The sequence below is a fragment of the Parambassis ranga genome, chromosome 12 (assembly GCF_900634625.1).
Source record: "Parambassis ranga chromosome 12, fParRan2.1, whole genome shotgun sequence".
In the NCBI taxonomy this organism is placed as follows: domain Eukaryota; kingdom Metazoa; phylum Chordata; class Actinopteri; family Ambassidae; genus Parambassis; species Parambassis ranga.
Window position 1 is genome coordinate 15,508,913 of NC_041032.1, and position 15,308 is coordinate 15,524,220.

Sequence of the window (15,308 nt, forward strand, 5' to 3'; positions counted from 1 at the left end):
TCAGTGTTTTTTCTTCTTCTTAAAAACCATCAGCATCTTCAAAAATACAAGTTAACAGTAATCCAATGTTTTCAATACAGCAGATACTTCAATAAAGTCCAACAGATGCATCAAAGCTGTCCCTACACTGTCCATGATTTCCCTTTTATTTTATTTTTTGTTTTTTTTGGAGGGGCCCCTCTCCTGAGTTTGGAAGCCTCTGGGCCTCAGACTACATTTTATGCAACAAATATAAAATACAATGCAGAACAATAAAATAAAATACTCATACACACTGATGCAACATTTTAACAGACTGTTTTTGTGCAATAATTTCCCATTAAAATTAAGTGCTTAATAACGTTACTGCTTATTATAGGTTGTTTTTATTTTTACTATTAAGTACATTTTAAGTAATTTCGATACTAATATTTTAAATAACTTTATTTTATTTAACTTTATTTACTTACTTACGGCACTGATTTCGACGCTATATAATTCAGAGAGCACTTTTTTTTTTAATTTAGTGTATTTATTTTGAAATGTAATGTTAGCACAGTTAGCATGCTAGCAATGGGGTAAAACGTACCCCGGAAGTCGTCGTTCTTCTTCGTGGCAGGAGGAGACTGTTGCTTACTGCCACGTTGATGGAGACCAGTGGGGACGTGGAAATCTGTCTTGAGTCCGCAGCCGGGACCCGGTAGCCTCTTCCTCTGTTTTTTTTTTACTGCCGTTAATCCTCGCAGAGCAGAACCGAAAAAGAGGAACCTGTTCGGGCGGAGGTTGTTTGTGTTTGTCTTCTGTTTTATGTGTTCGTTCATGTGAGAAGAAGCCAAAATAAAAACAAGGTAAGCGGCTTTGGTGAAGTAATAAGATCTGCGGGGAAGGGGGTCTCTGAGAGTGTCTTATTAACTGTGTCCCTGCTGCACGGACAGCTAGCAGGCTGCTCGTCGTACGGGGACGCGCAGTGCCATGTCTTTATAAACGTGCACGCAAACTGACACTAATGTTGTGCGTGTTTATTTTTCTGCTCATTATTGTCATAGCTGCGTGGCTTTTAATTGATACACCAGCTGTTAGCTTCCTGTTAGCTTCTACTTGTTAGCTAATACTGTAAACGCAGCACAGACAGTTGTCCTCACAAGCTAAACGGTGCATTTGGATGGATGTTGCCTTTAATTTAAACACTTTAGCTCCTAAACTGTGTCCTAATCTGCAGGCCTGCTGTTAAGGCTGCACAGCACCCGGTGTCATCACTACAGTACAGCGCACTGGTAATAATGTGCCAATGAAAACCCGTAATTACATGTGTATAAACATGCTACTTGCAGCTAGCATGATGCTACACCTGCGTTTAAAGGGCACATTGTTACAGGAAAAGGTGTGTAGTGATTGCACTGACAGGGATTTCTGTTATTTACTTTATCAATGATGACATGAGAAGGAGGACAGATAACCTGTCAGTACAGCAGCACCATAAAAAAGTGCTTTATCATCCTAAAAATACAAATATACATGCATAAAGTAGCAATAATTCAATAATAATCAATGTGGTCATGCTGCTATAAATGTCTTTTAAGCTGCTACACTCTACAGAACCCTCACCTCACACCGACCTTGATTAACACCAAATTTAAATCACAAAAAACAGACATCATAACCTTCCTAGGAGTGCTGTGGTAGAGCTACACTCACTGCATGAAGCTCATTCTTTCTGCAGGATGAAACTTAAAGAGATCAACCGCACAGCCATCCAGAGCTGGAGCCCTGCACAGCACCACCCCATCTATCTGGCAGCAGGTACGAACATGCACGTCAGCAGTAGAATGCCCAAATATTTTGCACTTCCTGGTCATGTTTTTGTCTTGTACTTTATGATCCCGGTGCTCTGTGTCTGCAGGAACATCAGCCCAGCAGCTGGATGCCTCCTTCAGCACCAGCGCCTCCCTGGAGTTTTTCGAGCTGGACCTGGCAGAGCCGTCGCTGGACATGAAATCATGCGGCAGCTTCTCCTCCCCTCACAGATACCACAAACTGGTGTGGGGTCCTTACGGCATGGACGCCCAGGGTCACCCGTCGGGCGTCCTCATCGCAGGAGGTGAGAACGGCAACGTCATCCTGTACGACCCCGCCAAGATCATCGCTGGAGAGAGCGACGTGGTCATCGTCGAGAGTGACAAGCACACAGGTCCGGTGAGGGCGCTCGACGTCAACCCATTCCAGGTAAAGTTAGATCCATTTAAGGGTCACGTGACCCCGGTTTAAAACAAACCGAACACGGCGACACATTCTGTGTTTTCTTCCTGCAGACAAACCTGGTGGCATCAGGCGGGAACGAGTCTGAGATCTACATCTGGGATATGAACAACTTCAGTTCTCCAATGACACCCGGACCCAAAACACAGGTCTTTATTTATTTACGCCTTTAAATGCACGGCAACAATGAACGTAAGGTCACTGTTAAAGTCGATGTTTGTGTCTTAAAGCCTCTGGAGGACATCAGCTGCGTGGCGTGGAACAGACAGGTCCAGCACATCCTGGCCTCGGCCAGCCCGAGCGGCCGGGCTTCAGTGTGGGACCTCCGCAAGAACGACCTCATCATCAAAGTCAGCGACCACAGCAACAGGGTGCGTCGTGAAAGAAGCTTTTACATGAAAGAAAACCTTTTTTTTTTTCCCACAATCCTTCAGGTCTGACTTCACGTCTGCGTCTTCTTGTGTTTAGATGCATTGCTCTGGGCTGGCATGGAACCCGGAAGTGGCCACTCAGATGGTCGTGGCCTCGGAGGACGACCGGATGCCGGTCATCCAGATGTGGGATTTACGCTTTGCTACCTCTCCTCTGAAGATTTTAGAGCATCACACACGGTAAACACTCCACCTTTCTTTCAATGACCAACTATTAACACTGTTCACGTTGACACCATGTGGCTTATTAAGATGTAATTACATGGCTCTGTACATACAGGGGTGTCCTGGCCATCGCCTGGAGTTTGGCTGATCCTGAGCTGCTTCTGAGCTGCGGGAAGGACAGCAGGATTCTGTGCTGGAACCCGAACACTGCCGAGGTACGAAGTTTCTCTCCTCTGTGTAACTCGTACTTCACCCTGTTCTGTTCTGTTAAATCATTTGCTCGGTCCTCCAGGTGCTGTACGAGCTGCCCACAAGCAGCCAGTGGTGCTTCGACATTCAGTGGTGCCCCAGGAACCCGGCGGTGCTGTCGGCTGCTGGCTTCGACGGTCACGTCGACATCTACTCCATCATGGGAGGCAGCAACCAGGCACAGAGCCAGAGACACGCTGACCAGGTGAGATTAGATCATTTTGGAGACACCCTCAAGTGGTCATTTGAGGAACTGCACCCGTCTTTTGCAGTTGTTTTGTCAGTTCTACAGGTCGGTGACCGCATTGTCTTTTCTTTGTGTCTAACAGATTAGCAACTCCTTTGGGAACATGGATCCTTTCGGGACGGGACAAACGTTGCCTCCGCTGCAGCTGCCTCAGACTCCAGCAGCTCCAGCTACAGTCAACCCCCTGAAGAAGCCACCAAAGTGGATCCGCAGACCCGTGGGAGCCACATTTGCTGTGAGTCTTCCATTAAACTCACAGGGCTGTAATGTGTTTTTTTCAGCTCCTGAAATCCACCCAATCTTCTGTTTCCTCTCAGTTTGGTGGGAAGCTGGTGTCTTTGGAGAATTCACAGCCGAACCCTCAGCAGCCCCAGCAGCCCACTTCACACGTGGTCCACATCAGCCAGGTTGTTACAGAAACAGATTTTTTGAAGCGCTCTGATCAGCTGCAGGCCACGCTGAGCTCAGGCAGCTTTGTGGACTTCTGCCAGGAAAAGATCCAAGCTGCTGAAAATGAGTTTGAAAAGACGGTTTGGTCTTTCCTGAAGGTGAGAATCTCAGCGGGAAGATTTGTTAGAAAAACCTGGAAACCTGCAGCTTTTAGCTGAAGTGTGCTTTGCTGTTTTCAGGCTAATTTTGAAAGCGACATCCGCAGCAAATACCTGGAACTGCTGGGGTACAGCAAGGAAGAGCTGGCTTTGAAGGTGACCGTTTGACTGACATGATGCTGCACATGTTTTCTGTATCAGCACGTCCTCTGATAAATGTCTTTTGTTGGCAGATTTCAGCAGCACTGGAGGAAAAACCTGCCGAACCGCCAAAGGCAAGTTCATCCTAACTCCACAGCTGTTGGTTAGACGTTCACCCTGTTCCTCTCTGAGTGTTGCCGCTCAGTGAGCCGCGAACATTCTTCTGGGCGATAAAAGATCTGAACCCACGTCTTTCCCCACAGGTGGACGTCCCTCCTCCGGCTGCCCTGCAGCCTCCACCGGACCTGAACCTCGTGCCGCCGGTCGACACTCCAGAGGCAGCGTTTGACATGATCGCTGCCGCCAACCTTCAGCCTGCAGCCACACTGGAGCTGAATTCCACTCCTGACCCGGAAAACGTAGACCCAGAAGAGGCTGCAGCAGATCCAGACGACGCTCCTCTCATCGAAGCTGATCTAAATTTGGACCAGGAGGAAGCAAAGGAGGAAGAAGACGAGAAGGAGGAGGAGGAGGAAGAGGAGGAAGAGGAGGAGGAGGAGGAGGAGGAGGAGGAGGTTCCTTTAGAGGAGGTATAACTAGAAACCACAGTATCCTCCTGACACACAGAGGAAAGAGAGGAAACACAAAGCATTATGGGATGTTTCTCTGGTGTTTCAGGAGGCAGCTGCTCTGGTGGAAGAGGAGCAGAGTCCTGTTGAGACTCCAGCTCCAGTTGAGATCCCGGCTCCTGTTCCTACCCCTGCGGGAGGGGTTAGCCTCAGCGTCAGTCAAGGTAATGAAAGGACATTTTTTCACTGCAGGAACTCAGAGGATAGTGTCCGGTATGGGCTGTATTTGGAGAGGTACAAAGTACCTTAAGGTCCACTTTGACTGCAGGAACGTTTGGGCTCTTTAAGAGCAGTTGTAGATCTTGACTCAGGAGATGTTTGGCTGCAGGAACTACTGGGTTGTTTTAGGGTGACTTGGACCAGCTCTTTAAGGGCTGTTTTCAGAGGAGGAAACAGTACTGACAGATGTATCATGACCGCAGGAACTACCAGGCTGTTTTCATGCAGCGTTGACAGAGAGAAAAGTCCTTATAGGTCTGTTTTGACCACAGGAACTACCGGGCCTTTTCAGGGCAGACCACACTGTAGCAGTGCTTCTGACCTCATTCCTTAAAATGTGTCCATGCTTTGGTTTCCTGTCAGATGTGGACGGCCTGATCACGCAGGCTCTGCTGACCGGAGACTTCGAGGGAGCTGTGGAGCTCTGTCTCCATGACAACCGAATGGCGGACAGCATCATCCTGGCCATCGCCGGGGGCGCTGATCTCTTAGAGAAAACACAGAAGAAGTATTTCATGAGAACACACAGCAAGATCACCAAGGTAAAACCCCAGAGCAGCGTGTCTCCGTTTGTGTTCGGTTTATTTTGGTTTTTCATTGATGATGTAACTTTTCGCACTTTTCGCAGCTGATCAGCGCAGTGGTGATGAAAGACTGGCATGACATCCTGAAGACGTGTGACCTGCAGAACTGGAGGGAGGCTCTGGCTGCCGTCATGACGTACGCACAGCCGGAGGAGTTCTCCTCTCTCTGCAGTGAGTCGATGGCTGTGAAGGATCGGAGCTCTCCTGCTGTGTTTTCTTGTGTTAACCCTCACGTTGAACTGTTTGTTTTGTCAGACCTTCTCGGGGGCAGACTGGAGGCAGCAGAGGACGCCCGGCTGCAGATTCAGGCGTGTCTATGTTACATCTGTGCTGGAAACGTGGAGAAGCTGGTGTCCTGCTGGACCCGAGTGCCGGACGGACATTGTCCCCTGTCTCTGCAGGTGTGTATGAAGACCACGTGGTGAATGTGAGCCTCTTCTTTCTTGTTTTGCTTGAACCTTGAATCTTGTGATGTGCCGTGTTTGTGTCCCTCAGGACCTGGTGGAGAAGGTGATGGTGTTGCGGCGTGCCGTCGAGCAGACGCAGCGCTCCGGTCCCGCTGCCATCGGCATCCTGCTGGCTGACAAGATGAGCCAGTACGCCAACCTGCTGGCCTCCCAGGGCAGCCTCTCCACCGCCATCGCCTACCTGCCCGACAACACCAACCAGGTGCGGATCCACAGCTGCACCCTATCGCAGGTTGTAGGCTGATTTCACTGTTATGTGACGGGTCTCATCAATCCGTCCAGGTCACCGTGCAGCAGCTTCGGGACCGCCTCAGCCGTGCTCTGGGTCAGGGGGCGCCAGCTCCTGCGGCTCCAGCGCAAACGCAGAGAGCTCCGTCACAGCCGCCCGCCGCCCGCCAACCTCAGCCCGGCGCAGGTCTGCCCCGACACCCGTACACCCCGGTCCAGCCCGCCATGGTGCCTCAGCCTGCTGCTGCTCCCGTGGCCATGTCTACGCCGGCCTCCGTCCCGGCACCGCCTCAGTATTACCAGCCAGTGAGTTTGCACACGTGATCCTGGAGCCGTTTCCTATGAATGTATTGACATGTGTTTTGTACAGGGGTTCAGGATTTGCACAGATGTTGACCCTGAGGGCAGACTGGTCTCTTTTCCTGTTCTTCCACAATAACAAACCACTGGGTGTAGCGCTCATCGCCGTTGTGTTGTAATCATTTCATTGATTTCTTTTCCAGCCAGGGTTGAAATGACAAGTCCAAACATCACGACTGTCTCTGAACTCTTCTCTCTTCTTTGTGTTCTTGTAATTTGAACCTTGGCTCTTTTAAACGTCCTTTGATTGGTCCAATGCTCGTGCATTGTGGCGTTTTTGGTGTGTGACCCCCTCCTCCTCCTCCTTCTTCTCCGCCCTCCCATGCTGCGGCCATCATGTGCCGTGTGTCTCTGTTCTGTGTGCTTCAGGTGAGGGCTGCCTCCACTGTCACCTCCTGGAGTAACCAAACTCCCACAGCCCTCCCCAATGTCCCTCCTCCTCCTCTTCAAGTAGGCAGCGCCTCAGACCAGCAGGTATCCGCCTGACCTCCACACACACCTCACTGCAAATTCAGCTTTTTTTTTTATTGATTTGGATCAATGCCTGATATCCCAAAGCTCTCTGTGCCATGTCTGTGGTAACTCCTCCCCTCATGTCACTGTTGGTTCAGCTCTCCGAGGCTGTGATGCGTTCACTGTCGTCACTCATCCGTGCATGCGGCTCTTTGCAACCGAGCATGACTTTCATTTGGACTTTTCTGCCCTCTGTTTGCGTCTCTTTGCAGAGACTATATATTTACATCTTCTGTTTTCCTGCAGGTGGAGCCCTCCAACCCGATGTACGGGATGCCCGCCTCCGGCACCGCAGCGCCCCCTCCGGCCTCCTCCACTCCTGCCTACATGTACTCCCACCAGTACCAGCGTGAGTATTACCAGCATTAGAACAGAGCCACACTTGTACAAAAGGAACTTTGTGTCCTGTTCTGGAGGCTCGGAGGTGGTGGTGGTGGTGGTGGTGGAAGACTTCCTGTCTACCACAACAACATGCTGCTCCTGTTGCCTAGCAACCTGCGGCAGGTGTTTTAAACATCCTTAGCATCTTCTTGACGTCTTTTCTTTGAAACACCGCCAAACATTTCCTCCTGGAGATGTTTGTAATATCTGCTCTGTCTCTAAAGGACGATGAGAATGTCCACCATGTTGTTATCCCTACAAGCTAAACATGTTAGCATGAAGTGTAACTGTGCATGCATCACTAACACAACTTCCTGTGTGCCTCCCAGCCTACGCCCAGGTCCACCAGTACCCGCAGGGAGCTGGGGGGCCACCTATCTATCAGCCTCTTCAGTACTCCTCCTCCTGCTCCTCCTCCTCCTCCTCTGCTGCTCCTCCTGCAGCAGAGCCTTCCTCCCCTCCTCTTCCTCACCCCCCTGGCTTCCTCTCTCAGTACACGCAGCCCATCTCCTCTCAGCCGGCACCACCTCTCTACCCTATTCAGCCTCCTATCAGCCACTCCTCCTTCTCTCCCTCCTCTCCTCCTTCCCAGCCTCTTTTCTATCCCACCTCCTCCTCCTCCTCCTTCTCTGCTCCTCCATCATCTGGAGGGTGTTTCCAGCATGGCGGGCCAGGATCTCCTGTGTCGTACATGCCTCCACCTCTTCCTCCACCCAGCGGAGTCTCAGGTACACAACTAGAAACCGACCCCGAGCTGATCCCCGCCTCTAAGAGAACAGGTCTGCATGTCTCCAATCGTCCTCACTGTCTCTGTCCTCCTCACAAACTCACTCCAGGCGTGTCACTCTGTGTCCTCGGCAGCACAGCCAATACCTTGCTGCTTTTTTTTTTTTTGTCATGTGACACGCGAGTCAGTCGTGGCTTCCTCGATGCTCAGAGCAGTGCAGAAGGTTTTGTTTTTTTACAGAATCTTTTTCATGCAGAAAAACAAATTGACAGATTAATTAATGAATAAAAACATGTAGCTGCAGTCGTTAGATCCTGAGTGGGAATGAGAGAGAGAGAGACGCAGAAATCGTGGCTGTAATTCTGCTTTTAACAATCATTCGTCTGAAAGCTGGATGAAATTTGCACGGCTAATAAATTATTCTTTAAAATAAGATTACGTCTTTAACAAATCAAAACAGAACTCGGTGAAGTGTCTTATTGTGAATCAAGTTGCTTGTTGTATTAATTTACCATTTAAGCAGCAATAAAATGTAAATATTGGTTAATAACACTAGATTGCAACAAATTTAAGTCTTCAAATCATACGATGCTGAATAAAGGGACAATTCACCCTAAAATCCATCTAGAGTGTCAACCGTGTCAGAAAAAGCTTTAATGTGTTTCTCTCTTTAGGGCCTCAGAACGGCTGGAATGACCCTCCAGCTCTGACCCGCGCATCGAAGAAGAAGGTAAGTCTGCTCTCCTGAACCACGCGGCTCAAGTTCAGGGAGATGACTGACTTTTTTTTAAACCCACTGTATTGCATATTCAGCAGGTTCCAGTTAACTACACCCCTCCTACCCCCATCACCGCCCCCATCATGTCACCTCTGGGTGCTGACCCTCAGCCTCAGCCTGTGTCCTCCGGGGCCCAGGGTCCACACGGTGCCCAGGTCCCCTACTCAGGCATGCACCAACAGCAGCAGCAGCAGCCGTTCTCCACTCCAGCCATGAACCCTGCACTGCCCAAGACCAGTATGGAGGGCGCCCCAGGAGCCCCGACTGGAGATGTGATACAGGTGTGATTTTTTTTTTTTAATGGTTGCTTGTATTAGTATATTAAGTATCAGGTCTGACCTTGTCCTCGTGTCGGTCCAGCCTCTGCAGTCCATCCCTGCTGAGAAGATCACGAAGAAGCCGATCCCTGATGAACACCTGGTCCTGAAGACCACGTTCGAGGGGCTGATCCAGAAGTGCTTGGCCGTGGCCACGGACCCTGTGAGTCTTTCCAACAACGTTAAAGATGCATCATGTTGTTATAAATCCTCATTAGCTGAGTAACAACGTTTTCGTCTTTTCACAGCAAACCAAGAGGAAACTGGACGACGCCAACAAACGCTTGGAGGCGCTCTACGACAAACTCAGAGAGCAGACGGTGAGTGTCCAGCTACAACTGTGTAATGCTGAGGTCTGTGGGGGTTGTCTCACTTTTTTTTTTCAGCCTCTAGTGGCCATTTTGGGAACTGCAGCTTTAGACTTCTCACTATTTTAGCTTCTTTTTTTAGCATTTCTGTAAATTATTTTAATGTATTTTCACTCCTGCTGCCTTCAAAGAGCTGTTTCCCTGCTGGAATTCTGCACCACAATGCTAGCATTAGCATTAAATAACTGTCTTCTCCCTCGCAGCTGTCTCCCGCCATTGTAGGAGGACTTCACAACATCGCCAGGAGCATAGAGTCCCGATCCTACACGGAGGGCCTCAACATCCACACCCACATAGTCAGCAGCAGCAACTTCAGCGAGACGTCGGCGTTCATGCCCGTCCTGAAGGTGGTGCTGACTCAGGCTAACAAACTCGGCGTCTGACGACACTGTCCGAGCGGCTCCTCCGAAGCGCTCAGCTGAGCGTGGTCAGCCGAGCGTCACCGTTAAAAATGCAAACGATGAAGAATTCTGAGACTCTTCTTCTTCTTTGTGCCATTTATGTTTTCTCAAACACACAAGCCATGCTGTCGGCCGCACTCAGTGGTGAAAGTAAACTCCACGACGGCTTAAAGGGCAGAAATATGTTAAAAAAAGAAACGAGAAAACAGCTCAACGTTTTAGATTTTCTCGCTTGTTTACGATTTTTCATACATATATGAAGACATTTCTGATTTTAGATTTTAGATTTTTAGTTCATTCTTTTTAATTATTTTTTTTCCTGTAAATTTATGACCTTGATTTTTTTTTCTTTACCCCTTTGTGTTATTTTATGAATAGTTTGTTTTCAATTCAGACTTTTTTTATGAGAATTTAATGATTATGCAACTAAAAAAAAAATGAAAAAGAAAAGAAAAATGGGATTTTAAAGGGCATTTCCGTCTTCATCTCAGAGCCCTGATGCAGTCATGCCAACATTTAATCATTTTGTCACTTTAATTTTTGTGCACTACAGATCATCATGAATTCATAAAGGTTTCCGTGGATCTGCAGAGAGTCCATTTTAACAGCAGTAACATGGATTAAATAAATAAATATCACATCGTCTTTTACTTACTTTCACCACTCGTGTGTTGCTACATAAACACATAGGACCAAGATGAGCTCGGTGTGTGTGGACACACTGTCCCGCCTGTCAGGACGTTGTTGCTGTTTTATTTTATTGGTTTTTTTTCTCAGTGTAATCAGGAAACTCAGCAGAGTGCAATGGAGGCTGTGCTTTTATGGGATGTTAACGCATGCATGCTTAAATCAAACGCTCGGCATTGGAGGTGATTATCTGCTAATTAACTCGGACCTCAGAGGAAAGCCGGAAGGATCGTCGTTCCAGCGACGATGAGCGGCTGCAGAGTGCTCGACCCGACTTTATGTTGTTAAATAAAAAGAACAAGTCTTTGTTTTAGATTGACTACATGCAATATTTTCAATAAATAGTATTTATTTACACTGAGTCCTGTTGTTTTTATGCATTTGAATATTTTAATTGATCCATATTTAGGCTTCAAAAATCATAATAATGGTGTTTATTAATAGCAACCTGCAGGTGATATTTACATGTAAAAGTTCGCCCTCCAGCTGCTGTGCAGTGCATCCTGGGAAGGATCCACCTGATGCACCCTTCACCACCACAAGACACCTGGGATCTGTAGGACCCTTTCAAAATAAAGCAACCTTGTCCCTGCCACAGCGATGTAATTAGTCTTTAAATGCCTTAATCTTAATCTCTGTGATTATGAGTGGGGGGGTGGGGGTGCCTGCGGGACTCAAGCGTCCTCTATCCGCCCCTGGTTTTATTTACAAATAAAGCCGGGCTTTTATTTTGAAGGGTCAGACGTTCGGGATGGACTCACGTATCCGCCGCTGTTAAAACGGCCCCGTCACACCTTTATTACCAGACTGCCAACCACGAAACGAGAAAGGTGCCGAACATACATGAGGAGAGGTATCGATCAGGCGGGAAGCCCGGAAGGACGAGATTAAACTGAACCGCGGGGAGATTATAGACAGACAGGTGGGTCCACACAACACAACACAACACAACACAACACAACACAACACAGCAACGCTCACATGACTACTTCTTTACTGTTTATGTGCACGTGGACGCGCTCTGACGGTGTCACGGTCACTTCCTGTTCTGTCTCGTTCGCTTTCACTTCAGTAGAAACCAGCAGCGGTCAGCTGTCATGGCCGCCATCGATAAAAGACCAGGTTTAAATAAATGTGCTAATATAAAACAGAGGAAGATCTTAATCCTAATAATAAGATGATAATAATAATAATAATAGGAGGTGGTTTTAATGTGTCAAGTGTATAGGACTATAATTCGGTTTACGTCACTTGGTCACATGACCTGGAAGACTTTTCCATACAAAATAATAAAAGTCAACATCAATACTTTTTCAGTAGCTTCATGTAAGGGCCTCCTCTACTTTTTATATTAATAATATTATGGAGAAATCAATGTTTATATGATGGCCGTCATGCCATGTGACCATAATACTAAGATGAATGTTCAATAAAAATCCAGTTTAGGTTTAAAGTCAGTGGGTGACGACATGAAGGCCTTCCATACAAATATTCATAATAAACAATAAAGCGTCCGATAAATGTGCAAATATTTGTAACCTGCAGGAGACAAATAATGATCAATAAACAGTGGTGGAAAGTAACTAAGTATTTGTACTTCGTTATTGTACTTAAGTAATTTTTTATGTATTTATACTTTACTTAAGTAAAAATAATAGTGCATACTTTATACTTTTACTCCATTACATTTTGCAGATATTATCTGTACTCCACTACAAATTTTAAAATGTCTGTAGTTACAAGTACATTTCTGAATACAGTTGTGTTCATACAGCTGTGCTGGACTGATGTGAGGTCAGACTCTGCATGGAGGTGGTGTCACGCTGCCAGCTGTGTTTCTATAATGAGCCTCAGTCATGATGCCGGTGCTCTGGCTCAGTGAGCTAACTAGTTAGCTGCTGTCTGCTAACACAGGTCCATTAATGTCTGATGAACATGAATCATAACATGAATCTACAGCAGGAACACTGACACAGTAAACATGCTGAATGCCTGTTTGTTATCAGCAGCCTCTCTGTTCACTTGATGCCCACAGCCTGCCTCATGACACACAGACCTGTCCACAGCTGCTTCTGGACTGAACATGGACATTAACTACACATGCTCCATTTTCATTTGATTATTTTAACCTGTTCAGATCCTTTGCAATGGAAATCAATCATATATATTCAGTGTGTGAGTACTTTTACTTTTAATACTTTAAGTACATTTAAAAGTACTTAAGACTTTTACTTAAGTAGGATTGTTGATGCAGCACTTCTACTTTTACTTAAGTACCAAGCTTCAGTACTTCCTCCACCACTGTCAATAATACGAGACAAATCAATTCCAACACACATTTACCAGATGTCTTCTTCTTCTTCTTCTTCTGTGGTGTCAGGATGTGGCGCTGCAGTCCGTGGGCCTTCCTGCCTCCCGTGTACTCCGTGTGCACCGCTGCTGGGCTGTGGCTGGTGTAAGTTCACCTCAGCAGACTCAACCTGTCCATCAAAGACAGAAACATGACAGGAAATGATCAATAATCTTCTTCTCTGCAGGTATTTTGTGGCTGTTTCCACGGAGACCGTGAGGCCTCTGGGCTCACAGCACAGGTACGAATGAACCCGTAGCTGCATGTGATCAGATGTTGATCAGATGTTTGAATTCAGCTCATCTTTATTTATTTACAGGAGAGGAAATAACACTAAAATGTATCCTCCCATCATCAGGTGATCACTGCTCTCGTTCTTTTCACAATAAAAGCACACATGCTGTGTTTTTATGTTTGAGTCCTCCTCTTCTTCTTCTTCTTCCTCTCAGTATTGCCGGAAACTTCCCGCCTGCCAGCTGCATCTTCAGTGAGGTCATGAACCTGGCGGCGTTTGTGGGTATGTTTTTTTTTTTTTGTGGGAGGAACTATTTTCAGTGGCGGATTAATTCTGTTCTGAGCGGTTTGTTGTTCCAGGGTTCATCATCGGCGTCCTCAGATACATGCAGCTGAAGAGCAGGCTGGGTAAATCCTGGTTGAACGTCTGCAGCCTCGTGGCCTTTTCCATTGGCTGCTTCGGAATGACGCTGATTGGAAACTTCCAGGTAACCAATGACGTGGCTGTGTTCTGACTCCGCCCCCTCCTGGCTGATTTTGTGTTTTTTTCTGTTTTTAGCTTTTTACTGACGGGCTGATTCACAACTCTGGCACCCTGATGACGTTTGGACTCGGCACGCTGTTCTGCTGGATGCAGTCGTTCATCACGCTGGGCGCCAACATGGGGAGCGATGAGAAGGCCGCCGCCATCGCTCGCTTCGTGCTGTCAGGGTGCATCACTGTCTGCATGTGCCTCAAAACCTGTATCCATACATTCAAACAGTCAGTTAGCAGCTAGCCAGCTAGGTTAGCCTAGCATAGTTTGGTTTGTTTATTTTAGATTAGATACTTTAGCTTATTAGCTAGCTTAGTAGCTAATGCTTGTTAACTCTTTGCTTAGTTTTAAGCTTAGTTTTGTCTATTTTTAATCTATTTTTCTCTAGTTTAAGATAATTTTTTACTAATTGTCAGATTCTTTTTTCTGCACTTACACTTGACTTTGTTAACCCTTAACTCCCCGCGCTGCAGACTTTGGTCTGATGTCTCTGTACATGCAGGAAGCTCAGTCCCAGTGGGCTCTCGTCATGTTCTTCCTCATCTTCATCGGCACTTTTGGCATCGAGTTTCGTCACAGCCGCTTCGAGATCATAAGCATGGAGGCCTCGAGGCGGCCCGTCCTTCAGGCGGAGGCCTCTGAATGGACCGATCAGCAGCTGGACCAGCTGTAAGGACAATCCTCAGGATTTAACATCCTCAGGTTGGACTGCAGGAGCGAAGTGTCCTGAGGGACAGCAGTGTCTCCACCTGTCAGACAGGAGCACCACTACATGTATTAATGGTTAAATTATATATATTTTTATATATATATATCCTATCTGCTGTTACTGGGGACAGCGATGGTTTCATGTTTTCTGTTTGTCATTATATACACATATAAAGTGTGTACATTCTTATCAGATTCAAAGTGTTTATTGTCATATGCACAGTATAGAAACTGGTTTCTCTGTACAATGAAATTCTTACTTTGCTGCTCACACTGAATGCATTAAAGGTTTAGGAAAAACAAAATAGAATCATTTGCAAAAGAACAATTTGAAGAGCAAAAAGATACACAAAATATAAACTATGGAAGTAAATGGAGCTATATACATATAAATGTGCATAAATCAGTTATATTAAGTTTACTGTTCAGACCTGAGTGCTCAAATGTTCTCCAGGAGACGATGTTTGTGTTTTTTTTATCTGTCATCAGTATTTATCATATTTATTCATGCTGGAGTTCCAGGGAATGTATCCATAAGGCTTTAAACCAACATTTCTATTGTCAGGGTGCAACAAAGTCATCATTTAAATGTGATTTTTTTCCCCACATTTTAGGTTACCGCTGCGTGATCTTTATATGCAATGATTTGTGTAATCTCAGAACTCAATCAGTGTCAATAAAAATATTTTAAAATTGTTTGTCTTTATAATTTTCAGTGCTTTAAACTTTATATGTGATTTGTTAAAATAGATTAAATTTAATAGATTAAAAAAATACAAATTTCCAACATATGCTGCATGGGAATG

At 46.4% G+C, this 15,308-nt stretch overlaps 2 protein-coding genes across 7 annotated transcripts; both read left to right on the forward strand.

Annotated features, from left to right (window-relative positions):
• The first annotated feature begins 631 nt into the window (after positions 1–631).
• On the forward strand, positions 632–11,030 carry sec31a (SEC31 homolog A, COPII coat complex component). 6 transcript variants are annotated; one of them, XM_028417769.1, is made up of 27 exons: positions 633–827; positions 1,700–1,779; positions 1,880–2,202; positions 2,289–2,384; positions 2,466–2,606; positions 2,704–2,846; positions 2,947–3,046; positions 3,124–3,285; positions 3,410–3,562; positions 3,645–3,875; positions 3,957–4,031; positions 4,109–4,150; positions 4,280–4,606; positions 4,695–4,809; positions 5,228–5,406; positions 5,493–5,619; positions 5,704–5,849; positions 5,944–6,117; positions 6,198–6,449; positions 6,873–6,977; positions 7,263–7,365; positions 7,727–8,176; positions 8,799–8,854; positions 8,938–9,183; positions 9,263–9,382; positions 9,468–9,539; positions 9,791–11,030. In XM_028417769.1, exons 2-27 carry the CDS (start codon positions 1,701–1,703, stop codon positions 9,968–9,970), a joined length of 4,197 nt encoding a protein of 1,398 aa, XP_028273570.1. In that variant the 5' UTR covers positions 633–827; position 1,700; the 3' UTR covers positions 9,971–11,030. The 6 variants fall into 6 exon arrangements, with proteins under 6 accessions (XP_028273573.1, XP_028273570.1, XP_028273571.1 ...); XM_028417770.1 differs by having other exon boundaries at positions 633–823; positions 1,698–1,779; XM_028417771.1 differs by having other exon boundaries at positions 634–827; positions 7,727–8,125.
• A 394-nt stretch (positions 11,031–11,424) lies between these two features.
• tmem150c (transmembrane protein 150C) lies at positions 11,425–15,198 on the forward strand. Its single transcript, XM_028417970.1, has 8 exons — positions 11,425–11,597; positions 13,056–13,130; positions 13,213–13,266; positions 13,345–13,383; positions 13,475–13,542; positions 13,620–13,747; positions 13,819–14,002; positions 14,268–15,198. Exons 2-8 carry the CDS (start codon positions 13,057–13,059, stop codon positions 14,465–14,467), a joined length of 747 nt encoding a protein of 248 aa, XP_028273771.1. The 5' UTR covers positions 11,425–11,597; position 13,056; the 3' UTR covers positions 14,468–15,198.
• Positions 15,199–15,308: the final 110 nt, after the last annotated feature.